This window comes from Giraffa tippelskirchi, chromosome X, assembly GCF_054371585.1.
Source record: "Giraffa tippelskirchi isolate mGirTip1 chromosome X, T2T-mGirTip1v1.2.pri, whole genome shotgun sequence".
NCBI lineage: Eukaryota > Metazoa > Chordata > Mammalia > Artiodactyla > Giraffidae > Giraffa > Giraffa tippelskirchi.
The window spans coordinates 107,468,914-107,487,275 of NC_137289.1; the positions used below are offsets into that span (position 1 = coordinate 107,468,914).

An 18,362-nucleotide genomic window follows, 5' to 3' on the forward strand; every position below is an offset into this window, starting at 1 on the left:
AAACTAACAAAAAAACACATCCTCTTCTTTCAACACAGCCTACTGGCAAAAACAAAATTCACCTCTTAGCAACAACAAAGAAAATTACTTAGCATTCCAGAACACATGTTCTGAAAAGCCTTTGATTTCAGTTGTTGGCATAGAAACATGGAGTAAATGCGTGAGAAGAACAGAACCAATACTCAGAAAAATTGCTTGCTGAACTGTTACTATCAGGAAAGCCTAGGCTGTTTCAAACAAATCTTTATCACATCATTCTCTAAAAACAAATGTGTGGTCTATCTAGTCTGTATTTTTATTTAGGAAGGATTCAAAAAGCAGGCAGAAAGTGAGAATATGTAAAAATATCAATGTCTCCTTTAAAGCAGTCCCTGCAAAAAGCCTTGCTCCATCTCTGGCAGTGTTCACCCTCTTGATACCCTACCTGCATTATTATGGTCTGGAGAAACCCATGGAAAGCAAAATAAAAGAAAATGAAGTATTTCTTCCTTCTTTTCCAAGATCTGGAAATGCAAAACTTAACCCAAAAGTCTCCACAACTCAATGAAAGTAACTCATAAAACAACTGCAATGATGGTGCATCTTCTTTACTAACACAAGTAATCAATCAGTCCAAGAGACATTCAAGCCCACCTGCTTCCTGTACACCTTCTAAGAGAAAAGATCTACAGAGTGCATTTTAAACTAAAGTATCTAGCTGAGACCACCTGAAAGCCACCTTTTAGGTTAAAGACGTGATTAATTTCTGTTAATTTCACAAATCAGATACAGTCTCCCAAATAAAGCCATATCAAATTCACAACATACATAAAACCTGTTCACTGTAGGAATCAGTCAGGAAACTATGATAGGAGAATCAGATTTACTAAATCAGAGTTAGAATAGCAACTCTATTCGCAAGATTCATAAAGGATACAGGCAGAAATGTTACTTAATATTACTTATTTACTGTTTGTTGTTTACTTATTTCCTCCCCTGAAATGACAAGCTCTATGTGAGCAGGAACATGAATCATGTATCCATCAGTCTATATCCAGCCTAGAACAATATCTGGTACACAGTTGATTGTCCAGTGACTACTTACTGAAGCAATGAATGAATTTAGCATAACCATAAGAACCTTTTAAAAATGAAGTAGATAGGGATTTCCCTGTCAGTCCAATGGTTAAGACCCCGTGCTTCCACTGCAGGGGGCCTGGGTTTGATCCCCAGTTGGGATGACAACAAACTGGAAAATTCTTAAAGAGATGGAAATACCAGACCACCCGACCTGCCTCCTGAGAAATCTGTATGCAGGTCAGGAAGTAACAGTTAGAACTGGACATGGAACAACAAACTCCAAATTCGAAAAGGAGTACGTCAAGGCTGTATATTGTCACCCTGCTTATTTAACTTATATGCAGAGTACATCATTTCTATGATGGGCTGGATGGAGCACAATCTGGAATCAAGATTTCCAGGAGAAATATCAATAACCTCAGATACGCAGATGACACCACCCTTATGGCAGAAAGTGAAGAAGAACTAAAGAGCTTCTTGATGAAAGTGAAAGAGGAAAGCGAAAAAGTTGGCTTAAAACTCAGCATTCAGAAAACTAAGATCGTGGCATCTGGTCCCATCACTTCATGGGAAGTAGATGGGGAAACAATTGAAACAGTGACAGACTTTATTTTTCTGGGCTCCAAAATCACTGCAGATGGTGACTGCAGCCATGAAATTAAAAGACGCTTGCTCCTTGGAAGAAAAGTTATGACCAACCTAGACAGCATATTAAACAGCAGAGACATTACTTTGCCAACAAAGGTCCTTCTTGTCAAAGCTATGGTTTTTCCAGTAGTCACGTATGGATGTGAGAGTTGGATTATAAAGAAAGCTGAGTGCCGAAGAACTGATGCTTTTGCATTGTGGTGTTGGAAGAGACTCTTGAGAGTTCCTTGGACTGCAAGGAGATCCAACTAGTCCATCCTAAAGGAGATCAGTCCTTAATATTCGTTGCAAGGACTGATGTTGAAGCTGAAACTCCAATACTTTGGCCACCTGATGCAAAGAGCTGACTCATTTGAAAAGCCCCTGATGCTGGCAAAGATTGAAGGCGGGAGGAGAAGGGGACGACAGAAGATGAGCTGGTTGGATGGCATCACCGACTCAATGGACATGAGTTTGAGTAAATTCCAGGAGCTGGTGATGGCATACTGCAGTCCATGGGGTTGCAAAGAGTCGGACATGACTGAGCGACTGAACTGAACTGGGGAACTAAGATCCCACTAAAGCAGATAAACTTAGTTCTCTTGGGGAAGGGACAGGGTGGAAAACACCACCCAGCATCTATCTGCAGTGCTTCAGAGGCTCAGGCTTGGGACCACACAATCAAAATTTGCCCCGTAAACACAATCTAGCTAAGGTCAAGAATGGCTCTCTGGTGAATAGTGAAAATCATCCTAGAGTAGGTGAAAACTGAATGCACTACAGTCTGCTGACAGAAGAAACAATGGAGGTATTCTTGAAGGCTGCAGATTAGGAAAATTTAAGAGCTGGAGCAATCTGGATCATAAAGAATATGGCTTGGTTTAACTAGACAGCCACAATCGTCCAGTTATTTGCCCACTTCATTTCAGTGTTATTTACTGAAAAGAATATACTCTATTAGATTACAGAAGCTGAGCCTGTGAGAAGAGCTAATGTAGAGTGTCACATAAACAATTTGTATTATTAGCCCAATGCACGATCATGCTGGCGGGAAAAGTCCTTTCTTCTCCCTAGAAGCAAACATAGCACTGAGAGTTGAGATATTCTTAAATAAGTGGAATTATTTTTTGCTATACAATTAATTGGGCTTCCCTGGTGGCTCAGATGGTAAAGAATACACCTGCAATGCGGGAGACCTGGGTTCTATCCCTGGGTTGGGAAGGTCCCCTGGAGGAGGGCATGGCAATCCACTCCAGTATTCTTGCCTGGAGAATCCCCATGGACAGAGAAGCCTGGCGGGCTACAGTCCATGGGGTCACCAAGAGTTGGTCACGACTGAGTGACTAAGCACATACAGTTGATTATCAATCTTACCTGGAATAGTTAAATATCTTCCTGCTCTTTCCCTAATCTGGCCTCCTCACTTTCTAGTTTTCTGGTCATTATAAAAACATCCACTACCCTGAGTATTTCTCATTGCAGAGATGATGTGATTTGTCAGAAACACTAGCAGAAAGGTACTCATTAAGGTAAAATAAATTAACCTCTAACTGGTGCACTCATTTTTATTTTTTGTTTTTTTTTTTACCTTAACTTTGTAGTCTACTTTGGGTGAAAATAGGTGCTCCTTGGCAGGTTAAAGTATGTGAGAGGATGGTTTAATGGTAAGTGTTTATTTATATACTGGCTGTGCCACGTGGCATGTAGGATCTTTGTTCCCCAACCAGGGATCTAACCCAGGCCATGGCAGTGAAAGTCCTGAGTCCTAACCACTGGACTGCCAGGGAATTTCCTAACAGCATGTCTATTCTCCACCTTTCCATTAGATGAGATTGTCTTAAATTAAAAGAACAATCTTTAGCATCTTAAGAATATAAGTAAATCCTAAAATTCATAAAGAGCACATATGTTCAGGGGGTAGGTAGACCATTACTAGTTTTGTCAAGTCACTTGACCTCACTGAACCTCAGTGTTTTCCTCTGTAAAGCAGAGTATAAATTTGCTCATGTTCCAAGACAATCACCAGACTCATTTGAGTCCTAGTTGGACTAGACAGTAAATTTAGATGACTGTTTAACTAGCAGTTGAGTAGTACAAAGGATTTGGCTTCTCTCCCTACATTAAATATAATAATACAGGTCAAAGTGCTCCATACATGTTATTTAATAGTTGCTATTACTCTTACCTTTGTTATTACTTACTAGTCCAGGTAAACATCATGCCGTGCAGAGAAGACAAAGTGGGGAAGCAAAGGAGTTTTTCCTTTTTGATCATGGCCTATTGAAGCCAGTGTTCATAAATTTACTTTGTCTAACTTTTTTTTTTATACTTTTTTCATTTCTCCCTTGACCTCTGAACCCAGTTTTTCTAAAGACTGCTGGTTTCTTTTCTCATGTGTCTGACTTCCAAACTCCCCCAAGCATCGCAAACCAACCCAAAGCAGCTAATCAGTTTCCCAAGATTCCTGACCTCACCAACCGGGCATCGGTGTCCATACGTACATTCAAGGATCCTCAAATCCCTGCTCTGAAAGGCCCTGAAGATGGCACACCCACATGATTGCTGGGGGTTGGGTGATGCATCTGTTGAGGAGTGATATGGTTAGTGGTGTGGGAATCCTGGCATTAGAAGGAGTAAATGACCCCCGCTCCGGTGACACTAGTTCCAGGAAGTGGGCTGCAGTATCAGACCAGAAACTTGATTTCTCCAGGTCCTTTTTCAGAATCCATCTGCTCCATGTTTGGCTTCAGTAAGAAAGAAAAACACAGGCAACAGCTGCTGTTCCTTGAGGGGATAGCAGCACTTTGAGTTTAAACAATCTCTTGTTTAAACAGTAGGAAATTGCACAACTGAGCTAGACTTCCCAAGAGTCATGGCTAGGTGCAGAAAAAACGATCCAAGTGTGCAAAGAAATGTCAGGTAAGGAAGAGGATGAACGACACATTTAGAGTCTTAAGTGGCCTCAAACTGTTGTGTTCCTTGGGGCCTTAGAATTGCCTCATAGGTGCCTCAGGAGCTGCCTGGGCTCTGTGTGTGTGTGTGTGTGTGTGTGTGTGTGTGTCTATTTCAGATGCCTCACTCAGCCCCACAGGGATGGGAAGAAAGGAAGCTGAGAGCCTTTCACCCCTATTCCAGCTGGACTAGAGGTGGGGTGTGGCCTTCTAGGGCCACAGTGGGTGAGGTGGAGGAGGACCAAGCTGAAGAATGCCCACTTTGAGTGACTGCAGGAGTCCACGAGGACTTTTTTAAAAAAGAAGGAAAGCAAGGCAGAATACTACTTTAAAGCTGAGAACCTACTTTCATGACTGCTTTGACAAAAAAACTGAAAACAAAACCAACTGTTTTCCCAAATAAAATGCTTCCCCATCGAGTAAAACACTTGAGTAAAACATCAGGCTTACCTTGACATAATGAACAAGACGCTCATTTACATTCACTTTGTAAGTTTCTAAACCCAGTTCCTTAGATAACCGTAAGATCCTATTCTGGGTCGGGCCTACATAAGCACCACCAACATCTACGTAGTTAACACGTTCATTCTGTAGAAAGAGAAAAAGTGGCCAGAAGACTTTGGTTAGAACTCTAAAAAAAAAAAAAAAAAAATATGTTTCTAAGTCTCATAAAAACAAAAAGAACCTGTTTATTTTTTACAGTTTAAATGTGCCTTACATCTCTCTTACAAAGGGCCACTGAAAATAGCAATCCTTTCATCTCAAGAACTGACCCCCAATCCCATATAATGTCACTAAGCAATCCCATTTGTTTAGTTATTGGTGAGGCCAATTCGCCAAGAACACGCACAAAGAATAAGGGACACTATAGTACATCCTGCCCATCTAGGTCTTTTTCAAAGCATTTAGGTCATCTGTGCTTTTCTTTGGGGTTGTTGCTGGGAGGGCCACCCAGAGATTTATGAGGCCTAACTTTCTGATTTCCAGCAGATGTACTCTTCAGTTAGCCCAAACTGGTGGCCTCCTGATCCTATTTTATTTATTTATTTTTTGGTTAAAGCAACATGAAATTTGCCTTTCCCAGTTGTTTTTGTTTTTAGTATTTATTTGGCTGAGCTCTCTAGTTGTGGCCCATGGACTTAGTTGCCCTGCGCCATGTGGGATCTTAGTTCCCAGACCAGGGATGGAACCTGAGTCTCCTGCATTGGAAGGCAGATTCTTAACCACTGGACCACCAGGAAAGTCCCCTGCCTGATTATTATTGTGTGCCACTCACTGAACATGAGAAATGCAGAAATAATATGAACCTTGGAAGGATTATATCTTTCTCAGAGAGGATTTATGTCTGCTTCCGCCCAGCACTTGGGGATGCTAACATTACTAGATAGTTCTATTGCATTTTCTGTGCCTGAGATGATTTGAAAGCAGGCTGAAATGCAACGTGGCCTAGTCATTTTACTGTTCTCCTTTAGTGCTAGGATGCAGTCTAACCCAAAGCACAAGGAGTTTACAAACACCTCCTTCCATAAACACACACTTTGGTGGGCCCTGGACTTGACCTTCAGTTGCCCTAGCTTTGTTAAGATTTTGAAAGTACTACTCAGACTCTCACTTGCTTTTCTAGTAGTCAGCAAACTCCCACCTCCCCACCCCCAGGGGAAAAGCAGGTCAATGTTTTCTGGATGTTGGTCTAGTGATTCTTCACTACCTTGTTAGCTCTCTGGTGCTTTGAAGATGCGTGTGTGTATGTGTGTGGTGTCTATGCGCAATTTGTCTAGTATCCTTGTATGTATTAGGAGGGACAATTTACCTTATCTGCTATTTCCGTAAAATTGAATGCCTAGAACCTTGCCTTCCTGGGGTAATACAATCTGATATTATCTTTCCATGGCTGGATATGCTTTGCTAACCTTTTGTTTAGAATTTTTATATCTGTTTATAAGTGAGACTGAGATTGCCCCGGGAGTCTCCTTTATTGTCCAGCCCTTGTCTGTTTTCTGGCATTACAGTATTGTTAATCTCATGAGTTAGTGATTATACTTTCTTCTGTTCTTTAGAAGGGTTCATATATAAACAGAATAATCTCTTCTTTGAACAGCAGGTAGGACATACCTGTAGAGCTATCTAGGCTTAGTGTTTTCTTTGTGGGAAAAACTTAAACTAGAGATTTAGTTTATTTTGAGGTTAAAGCATTACTCATATTTTCTGTTTCTTAATCTGTTAATTTTTATAAATTATATTTTCTCATAATATATACATTTCATATGTGTCAAAACTATTGCTGTAAAATTCAGGACCTCCTCTTCTCATTTACTGTTTATTGCATGAGTGGTTATATCTTCATTTTCATCCCTTTCATTTGTTTAGAGATCTCTCCTTTTCCTTTTTCTTAAAAAATCTTAGCAGACATGTCAGTTTTTAACAAGACTTGAAAAATCAACCTTTCTATTACTGATCATTTTTATTGAGTATTTATTTTATATATCATTGATTTATGCTCATTTTTGCTTTTTTTGGATTTTTTACACTCAATTTTCTATTTCTTGAATATTTAGCTTATTCATATTGAGCCTTCTATCCTTTTCTGATAGAAAAATTTAGGCTATGAATCTTCCTCTCATATGGTTTTAACTACACAACTTTATTTTAGTATTTCCATTACCGGGCAGTTTTAAGTGTTTGCAAATTTCCATTACAATTTCTGTCTAAATCAATGTTTCTAAAAGTTTTGCTGTGTTTTAATTTCCATAGCTAGAATTTTTTTTAGTTACCTTTCTGTCATAAGTGCATTATGGTAAAAAAAAAAAAAAAATGGATTATATGGTATCAATCCTTGAGGTTTACTTTATGACCTAGCACATGGTTGCTCTTCAAAGATTTTTCATTTCAGAATGAAAAGAACATATAGTCTTCTGTTAAGTAATATGTATGTTTTATATATGTCTATTAGAAAAAGATTAATTGTGCTCAGCCTTTGTTGCTTCATTTATTATTAATTTAGAAAAGTATGCTAAAATTCCCTAGTCTATTGGGCATTTATGTTTGATTACTATCAATTTTTGCTTTATATTTTGAGGCTACGTTATTCAGGATATACAAGTTTAGAACTGTTTGGTCTTCCAGGTCTCTTATCACTATTGTACTGATACTTAATTCAATGAAGCATTTTTTTGTTTAAACTTTATTTTGTCTGGTATTAATCTGGTTAAAACAGCTTAGATTAGTATTTGTATACTATCTCTTTTTCTATCTTTCAGTTGAAGTTTTCTTTATTCTGACATTTCCCCCCTTTTAACTGAGCTTAACCCATTTATATTTTATTTCTTTTAAAATGTCTTAATTTTACTTATTATGGCTTTCCATTTGTCCCACTGTTAACAGTTTCCTGCCTGATTTCTTTCCTTCTTCGGGATTAAGGGTTTTCTTTTGTTTTCTTTTTAAGTTTCTTCTTCTACTTGTTTGGAAGTTACACACTCATGCCTACTCTTTTAGACATTTCTTTTAGTGCCTAGCTTCTTTGTATGTTCTGTCACTTTTTTTGGCTCTGTTACTTTTGACTATAAGTCGTTCATTTTCTTTAGAACCTTTTCTGTGTAAGTTATTTGTCCTGGGTGGACAGGAATTGAATCTATTTCTGCCAGCATCCTTGGTACTTTATATATTCTAAGGTTTTTTTCATGCCACAGAGGTAGTGTGAATTTAGATGGAAGCCACAGATGAAGGCAAGCTTTATTTTTATCCCTTTTTGAATGGTAAGATTTATTTCACTTTCATGTACCGAGCATAGCACAGGGGATTCCATTTTGAAGTGTTTCCTATTAAACTTCCTACCTTTGACAGGATGAGGATTTTATCTCCTGTTCTCTGCATGCCATACATCCATCCCAGTGGAACTGCAAAGTCTTCAGGGTTCAGTAGGCATTCAAGGTGAAAGTCAAATTTTAAGCTCACTGAATCCCTAAGCTTCATGTTTTTACTTTGCTTTGGGGATTCATTAGTTCATTCAATAACTATATCTTGAGTTCCTACAAGGTACCAGGTATAGATCAAGAAGCTTCTGTTATATCAGTGAACAAAATAAAGATCTCTGCTCTCAAGGAGCTTTCATTTAGTAGGAAGAGACAGAAAATGAACAAGAACCATAATAAATAAATGTCTTAGAAGTAGATAACATTAAAAAAAGAAACAACTAGAGAATGACAAGACAGACTGAAACTGCAGAGGAGAGAAGGAAAGATTTCAGGTTCAAATACAAGCGACACGTAGGCCTCCAAAAAAAGGTGATCTTTTCATAAAGACTTGAAGGAGGTGAGGGAGTTATCCATGTGTCTATTTGGGACAAGAACATTCCTGGCAAAAGAAAGAGCCAGTGCAAAGATTCTAAGGCAGAAATGTGCCTTGTGTGTTCACAAAACACAGACTAGTGTGTCTAGAACAGAGTGAGCAAGGAAAAGAGAACTGGAAATGAGATTAGAGAAGTTAAGGGTGGGGAGGGCAGGTCATGGAACACCTCACAAGCATTGAAAGAACATCAGCTTTTACTCTGAATGAAAAGGGGAGCCTTTGGAAGGTTTTGAGCAGAGAAGTGCCAAGATCTGACTTAGGTTTGAGAGCTCATTCTGGCTGTCACACTAATAGTAGATTTTAGGGGGCAAGGGTAAAAGCTGAGAAAGTAGTTAAGAGGCTATTGCAGTAATCTTCCCTGGTGGCTCAGATGGTGAAGAATCTGCCTGCAATGCAGGAGACGTGGGTTCAATCCCTGGGTCGGGAAGATCCCCTGGAGAAGGGCATGGCAACCCACTCCAGTATTCTTCCCTGGAGAATCTCATGGACAGAGGAGCATGGCAGGCTACAGTCCACGGGATCCCAAAGAGTTGGACACAACTGAGCGACTAACACTTCCACTTTCCCTAGAGATGATTGTGGCTGCTACCAGGTGGCAGCTCTGGAAATGGAGGGTAAGGTTGAATTCTGGATATATTTTGAAGGCAGAGCCAAAAGAATTTCCTGACAGAATGAATGTAGGGCCTCATGGGGTTGAACATGACTCCAGGTGTTTGGGAGAGTTGCCATCCTCCCTTATGGGGAAGGCTGCAGGAATAGTGTTCTTGATGAGGAAGACAAGAAATTCAGTTTGGATGTGTTAGGTCTGAGATGTCTGCTTAACATCCAGGAGATCTGCAATTTTCTCACTTCAAGGTAGCACAATATATTTTATTCAGCATTTTACTTATTTTAAGAGGGACAGTCAGTCATTCTGCCATAATACCAGAAATGAAGTGTTCCTCTGACTTCTATCCCTCATATAATCCTAACGTTCCCTTTTACTAACTACTGGTGTTATGCTCCAAACCTTCTCCAGTCTCCAACATCCTTATTAAGATGTGAAGAACAAAATTGGAGTCAGTAGTCCAATAAATTTAACTAAGACAGCAAGAGAACTCTTGGGAGTTTCTAAACAGGATGTCTTTAGAATACTGACACTATTTAAAGTAAATACTCCTAAGTGAAGCAGTAAAAAAAAAAATGAGACATTTCACAGAATCTTTCTTTACAAAGTGGAAACACTGGAAAGGAGATGCCCCAGCTTCAGCAGGAAGACGGTAGAACTATAACACCATATTTTGCTATGCTGCCCCTCAGTCTTTGGGATTTCGGTTTGGATTTCATTACTCTGGGAAAGATTGAAGGCAGGAGGAGAAGGGGATGACAGAGGATGAGATGGTTGGATGGCATCACTGACTCAATGGGGACATGAGTTTGAGCAAGCCCTGGGAGATGGTGAAGGACAGGGAAGCCTGGTGTGCTGCAGTCCATGGGGTTGCAAAGAGTCGGACACAACTGAGCAACTGAACAACAACTCAGCCTTTGAAGAGGCCACAAACACACAACCATATTAGGAAAACTAATACACCATCCCTGTGGTAGCCTTGCAGGCATTTCAACTTCATTCATTTGGTCCTGAAGAATTATGGGGGAATCACATTAGCACAAACTGGGAAGTTTTGAATGAATAGAAAATGTATCTAAACCACTGCCAAGAGACAATACCAAATTTGATATTTCAGTAGTTAAAGATCCAGAGTAATTTTTATGGCATCTCCTCCCCACACTCTAATTGATTATGCTAGTAGAAGCAACTGTAACAATATTCAATTCAGTGTCTGATTAAATACCATTTCTGCACCTGCTTTGTAAAGCCCTTTTACCCCTTCTATTCATTTGAATTCATTTGAAATCTTATAGATGTCAAGTCCTAGTCTCTCAGCATTTCAGAGTTAATTTCTCACATTCCGAAAGGGAATTTTGATATCATACTCAATATACAATAGTTCCTATATGCCACTGATATATATAAATGATGCAGCATGAAAAAGCAGCCTGGGGCAATAACATAGATGGGGCTAAGCATGTTGGAATTCTCATTTTCTTTGCACAAAGAAACTTGTTCTAGACTCAAAGATATAGAAGACAAACTGGTATTTACTAGAGGGGAGAGAGAAGGGAGGAGGGGCATATTAGGGGCATAGGAATAAGAGATACAAAGTACTATGTATAAAATAGATAAGGAACAAGGATATATTGTGTAGCACAAGGAATTACAGCCATATCTTGTATTAACTTTTAATGGAGTATAATCTGTAAAAATACTGAATCACTATGCTATAACCTAAAACAATGTAATATTATAAATCAACAATGTGTGTGTTAGTCGCTCAGTCATGTCTGACTCTTTGCAACCCCATGGACTATAGCCCACCAGGCTCCTCTGTCCATGGGGATTCTCCAGGCAAGAATACTGGAGTGGGTAGCCATTCCATTCTCCAGGGGATCTTCTCGTCCCAGGGATCGACCCCAGGTCTCCCACATTGCAGGCGGATTCTTTACCATCTGAGCCACCAGGGAAACTACTTCAATTAAAAAAAAAAACAACTAAGTTCTGCCAAAAGAGAAACTTGTTCTTAGCTGAAAAATCCACAACATGACTGATGCTCCTATTTAATAACCAAAAGGTTTTAGAGATAAGAAAAGTAGGGCAAAGGGACAACTTAATACCTATCTCCAAAATGAAGGAATATTCTTCAGAAAATGACAGATGAATCATATCTATTAAGGTGTTACAGGCAGAATATGCAATCCTTCTTTTGCACTACAACACACTACCTTCAATTAGAACCTAAAGTTGGAGGGAGCTTCAAGTCCATTTATATCTCACTGCCCAGATGAGAAAACTGAGATGTAAAGTGCTAATAGTACTTAACCAAGGTTAGACAGGTTGTCAGGCCAGTACAAGGATCAGAGCCCCAGTCTTCTCACTCCCAGACCAATAGCCTCCCTCTGAGGAGGTACTCAAATGCTTCAAATGCAGTTTATATAGATTCACATTAATTTAAAGCAAGCAAGTCTACAGCAAAGAGCAGCACTTATGTAGGGTCCCCTAAGGATCTTGTCAGAATGCAGTCAGAGTCAGCAGGTCTAGGACAGGGCCTGATACTCTGTATGCCTATCAAGCTCCAGGGTGATTCCCAGGCAGGTGGCTCACAGTATACTTTGAGTAGCAAGGCTGTAGGGTACTCTTAGAGGTGAGCAAAGTAAAAAAGGCCTATGATACATCCTTGTACATCTGAAAAGGCAGAAAGTGGTGGACAGAAGGGGAGCTTGGCTTGGTGTGACTGAAAAGAGCTGGTATAATATCCTTATTTAGATATTGGTTGACAATTTTATACTCATGTATGGTCCTTTTCCCATGCCTGCTTCTATTATGCAGCCTGGAAATGTTAAATACTTGCTTTCCCAGGCTACCTGGCAGCTGAGGGTAGCTGTGTGCCCCACATCTAGCCAACGAGACTAAAGCAAATGTCTCATGGGGTCTTCTGGAAAAAGAAAGGCTTTGTTGCAGGTAAGACTTGGGCCGGCTCTTCACGCCCTTTCCTGCTTTGAGTGAGGGCTTGATGCTGCGAGATGCTGAAGCCATCTGGTTACCACTAGGCAAGAAGCCAACAGGAAAAGAATGGCTGGGCAGAAAGACAGAGAGATCCTAAAGATTTGCTGACAGAGCTGAACCCCTGCACCAGCCTGGACTACCTACCACCAGACTTCTTCTTATGTAAAAGGACTGAATGTTTGGATTGCTTAAATCATTGTTATTATCACTGCATAAGCCATTCTATTATAAGTCTGATACATCTTCTAATTAGGTGCTTCCTCTGCTTCCAGTCACTTCAACAGTCTGGTTTTGTCCCTATTGCCAATCCTCAGCCTTTAATGCTCGATTTGTGTGTTCTAGCAAAGGGGCTCATTAATGACCTTCTAAAAGCCAAATACAAGGGCCTCTTAACAGCCTTCATCCTGTGTCAAATGCCCCTGGCATTTGATTCTATTTATCAACCCATCCTCTTTGCTGATTCTCATGGCACTGCCCCAATCTGGTCTTCCTCCTCTGCTTCCACTGCTCCTCTCTGGCTTCTCTGCCTCTGACCACCCTGCTCAGATCTGCATGTTCCCCAACTTCCATCTTTGTCGTTATTTCTTTCCCAACCTAGATCCTTCCCTGTATACTTTCATCAGTTCTCACAGATCCAACAACCTGCAACCATTTCTTTAAATAGTTGTAAACACCAGTTAGCTTGCATTTTTCCCAAAATGGTGATGTAAGCCTAAGTATTAACAGGCTGTGATGTAGCAAGAACTGGGATTTCTTCTCATGTCTCACTGATCCCACCTGAGCAAAGAGTGCCTCTGTCAGCAGTGCACCTCTTGGAGAACAAGGACTAAGGAAAAAGTTGCACAGAATCACGTTACATTTGCCTCTGCTTTCTGTGGTCACACTTCTTTTAAGTTGTGTGTCCTTGGATAAATAAACAAGGAATCTATATTGTGTGTGTGTGTGTGTGTGTGTGTGTGTGTGTGTGTGTTTGGTGAAGGTATAGTCACTTCAAGTCCAGCTAAACCTTACCTCATCTGAGATACTATATCCTCTATTTAGGTCTCTGGTATGGAAATGATGATGCTGTATTGAAATTATTTGTCCAGGTTTGTTTTCTTCACTAGAATGCAAGCTACTGAAGGTCAGAGGCTGACACTCTTTGGTGGGTGCTTGTTGAAAAGAACAGATACTTATTTAATAAAGTAGTCTAGGACTATAGTGGATCAATGGCTTAACTGCATACACTCTTGAGATTTCCCCTGGCTCTGGGAATTCCAATGACCCCACTTCTAGTTTGTGTGAGATTTTGTATTTATGTAGGTATCAAAATCATTTACCCTCACTGTATATGTTCTTCCTCCAACTCTCTCCCGGGCTTCTAAAACCAAAACATTAACTTCATGTTCGGCTAAGAGTTTGGCAGCAGATAATCCTAGAAGGGGAAAAAAAAAAAAGGCGAAGAACATATTAACATCTAAATGTGAAACATTGAAGATTTAAGCAGGTCTACATATAATACAAATGCAGAACATCATATACAATTCATTGATTACCCTGTCTAGCTAATAAATTTTGTGATTCTATCTAATCACCTCACTGTGATTACTGAGCCCAGAATTTTATAATCTAGCATATATTATGTATCACAATTTAATTTTATTATCATAAGGTTGGTTAAAAATGTAATAATTTAATATATATATATATATATATATATATATATATATATTTGGGGGTTTGGTGATAATCAAATCATATGCAAAAGAATCTGTTGAACCCCTCAATCAACTCTTATCGTGCCCCTCTTCTAGAAATCCTGACTGTATAAACAGAAGTGTTTTCCTGGAAACTCCCCAACAGTATCTCTGTGCTTTACTCAATTTAAACCCCCCTATAATGACCTCTGATTCTTTATATCTGGATTACATGCTAGCTAGATCTTGTTTTCCCAACTAAATTAAAAATTACCAAAGGCAGGAACCACGTTTCATACTTTATTTATTTGCTCAAAGCAAAGTACAGGCTTTCACTCATAAATAAAAACTTTCATAAAAAGTAGATTTTTAAATACAGTATAGTAAGAGAATTTTCTGGTGGTCCAGTGGTTACGACTCATTGCTTACACTGCCGTGGCCCAGGTTCAATCCCTGGTTGGGGAACTAAGATTCCACAAGCCAAGTGGTAAGAAATCAAATCAAACAAAATGAAAGAAACAAACAAAAAAACCAGTATCGTTAATACCAGAAAAGTAGAGGCAAATGTTGTAGATTAACATTATATCAAGGGTGCATGCTATGAACATGACTTATCACTGATGTTAATCTTGATCACCAAGGCTGAGATAGTGTTTGGGCAGGTTTTTCCACTATAAAGCTATTCTTTTTTCTCCCCTTCCATGCTATACTCTTTGGAAGGAAGTCTATGTAAAGTCTGCACTTAAGAAGTGTACAGTTATGTCCTACTTCCTCGAGGGTGGAGTGCTCAGTTGCTCAGTCGTGTCTGACTCTTTGTGATCCCATGGACTGTAGCCCATCAAGCTCTTCTGTCTATGGGGATTCTCCAGGCAAAAATACGGAGTGGGTTGTCATGCCCTTCTCTGAGGGTGGAGTATTGACATAAATTATTTGAAATTCATCTGCACAGGAGATTTGTCTCTTCTCCCCCACTTATTTATTTATTTAACCATTTACTTAAATCCTTATGGATTCATAGACAGTTGTTTTACACTTTCGGTTATAATCCAATATTATGTTACTTATTTTGTTGCTCAAACTGTTTCAGCTTTGGCCACTTAGCATTTTGTGTGTATGAGGACTTCGTTACTTTCTGGTATTACAAGATGTACCAGGCTTGTCTTTCTCTGCCCAGCCCTACAATCAGCTATTTCTCCAGGGAGCACTGGTTCCTTTTATTAGAGAACAGTTTTAGAAACCAAGATCTGGGCTCTAATCATGCCCACTGCTACTAGAGAATCATGTTTCTAAGACCTCTCAGCTCACAGAGTAAGGAAAAAAGGGTGTGTATACACATTTTTAAAGCTACCTTTTTTGTACTTCAATTTCTGTCTTATACCTAGTTATCTTTATACTCCTCTATTACAAAAAAAAAAAAAAACCATGAAGCAGACTATATAGATAAACATACTTTAAGGAGAAAAAAAATGTCAGAATATTAGGGTGAAAGAGAAATAAAAATGACACCAGAGATAAGATTAGTAAAATGATACCTAAATATGTGTACAAGTGGTTAAGAAGAGGAACTGTTCTTAGTGATTTTAAAGCCCAGTAACTTGACAGTTCATTTCTAATGGTATATACCCTAAAAACAGAAAAGAACTGCAAACATTTTAATCAGTAATCATTTTGTGGGTGCTAGGTTTAGAATTGTTATTTTGAGGCCATTATGTATGTAATGTGAAAAAAAGCAAATGAGTAATCAGGCTGCTATCACTGTGACCCAGGATTTGGGGCCTAGGAATAAGGAAATTCAGATGTAAGAACAATGAGACTAAGTAGAAATCTGGGGCAGGAAATGTACAAGATGGGTCTGGAACATCAAATCATAACAGAGAGCAAGGAGGCTAACAGAGACCACTAGGATTGTGACAAAACGGCTCAGAAACCTATCTGTAAGAACTCCCACTGGCCAAAGATAGAACAGTTTGAGTATCAAATAAAAACAACTGCAGGGAGTTCCCTGGTGGCCTAGTGGTTAGGAATCTGGGGTTTCACTGTAGTGCCCCAGGTTTAATCCCTTGTTGGGTAACTGAGATCCTAGCAAACTGTGCAGCATGGCCAAAACAACAACAACAACAACAACAACAAACACCCAGCTGTAATGGCTTAAATTCTCTCATAATAATAATAATAAATAAATAAAAACTCTCATTGGTCACCTTTGGAAAATACTAAGGAATCAACTTATTAAAAAAAAAAAAGAATTTGGCATTCATCCTACCTTTTCTATTTGCACTAAACCTCAAAGTAACCAGGTAGCTAACAAAGGGAGATTTCACTGTATAAAAGTATGCTAGCTAATAAGTGAAGACAGAAATAATTAGAATATCAGCATTTTGCAACCTTTAAGGAATTAATAGATATAGCACAATGATTGTCAACAGATGCTAACATGAAACACACAAGAGAGAGATAACCAGACATTACCAGTCTCTTAAAGGAAGTGCATACCACCATGTATGAAGTAATTAGGAACAAAGGAAGGAAGGGAGGGAGGGGAGAAAGGGAAAGAGCAACCAAACTAACTTCTAACGTGATCTAGCCTCTAGATATGACACTTAGGGGCCAGAAGAACATGTTAAATAATATCATTGGGATGCAATCAACAAAATCTAGATTGTAGGAAATTATACAAGAGTTATCTGGTTTCTTTCATTTTTTTAAAAACAACTTGCCTGCTGCTGCTCTCTCTTCCCCTTTATCCTTCACCAGCTTTTCCTATAATAAATTTCTAAACATGGCTAGTTCTGTTTTGATGTCTGCTGTCACAGGACCCAGACTGACATGGTATTTTGTTGATACACAGAATGGTATAAAATATACATACCCAGAATCAAGGATGAGTTTGGGTCTATAAGCTCTAAAATGCAGGAAGGCTAAACCAGAATATCCAGCACTGCTCTCTGCTAATGTTTGCATGCACCTTTGACTCCTTCAAGTACAGTGTACCGTTGCATTACTGACATCCATCCAAGACTTAGGTATGCAACAAATATTTGGAATCTTCTCACAAAAAAGGCACCCCGTGACAGTTTAAATAAATGTGAGCCAATGTCTGCAAACTTTGGTACAATGTGTTTTCTGGGAGAGAGCCAAAGGCCTCTTCTGCTGACCATCATATGAAAAGAAAAAGGATTAAGTTGTGATTAAAAACATATTTATGCATAAATCTTTGTTACGTTTATTTCTGTAGGATTACGTCCTAGAAGGGAGATTACTAGGTCAAAAGATATGAACATTTTTTTAGGCTCAAAGCACTGCTCTATATTGAAAAGCAGAGAAACTCAGATGCAAAAAGTTTAATTTCTTCCCAGTTCCCCTTAATCAATCTAACCATAAACCAATTAGATTGATAAAAACACCCTTGGGTTTGCTAGTATTACTTGATTAGCTCCTCTTCTAAGGGAGGAGGAACTTGCCCTCTGCATGCTGCCTAAGGAGAAGCAGAGGTGGCTCTGAATTCCAGCAGCTGTTGGGACCTGTAGCAATCATGCCCCCAGAGGCAGCCTGACAGTTGGTTCAGTGCTTCACATCCTACAGATCAATTTCAGGTGCCTTTCCTGTTGCCTCTCAGTCTTTCTTCAGAATAGATTTTATTACCCCCATATGCCCGATAAGGAAACCAAGTGCGTGGTATGCTCACAACAAAGTCTCCTAAAAAGTGAAAATTTTTATTTCTTACACCCTACACATTAAAGCTGGAGCCTCAATAAAGTAGAATCTAATGTGTAATTCTTAACAAGCTTGATGAGTGGGGTTCAGTGACAGTAGTAAATAAACACTACTCCAGAGGCTAAAGGAGGTGGGGGAAGTAGGGCTAGCTAAGCCAGGACAAATAAGCACACCAGTAACAAAGGTTATTTTGCACTTTGGCATTTAAGGATATAAACAAATTAAAAAGCTTGGGGGTGGGGGGAAGGATTCACATTACAGGAAAATGACTGGCCCTATCTCAGCAAGAGCCAAAAAAGTTTGAGCTCTTAGTTTGAGAAATAAGGAACATGTTTAAAAACCTTTCAAAGGGATTCCAGAAAAAAATGGTTTTCAAAATGTCTGTTAGGG

The 18,362-nt window shown here is 39.3% G+C and overlaps 1 protein-coding gene across 4 annotated transcripts in view; it reads right to left on the reverse strand.

Moving 5' to 3' along the window:
• Positions 1-18,362, reverse strand: part of MAOA (monoamine oxidase A) — a 319,927-nt gene that overhangs the window by 51,607 nt on the left and 249,958 nt on the right. For all 4 annotated transcript variants that reach the window (XR_014076098.1, XM_081567286.1, XM_081567287.1 and 1 more), the window contains 2 exons: positions 13,902-13,996; positions 5,088-5,225 (listed from right to left, as the gene is read on the reverse strand). Coding sequence is in view for 3 of the 4 variants with exons in the window: in XM_081567286.1 (XP_081423412.1) it covers positions 5,088-5,225; positions 13,902-13,996 (233 nt within the window). In the remaining variant the exon portion in view is untranslated. The remainder of the gene's footprint in view (positions 1-5,087; positions 5,226-13,901; positions 13,997-18,362) is intronic.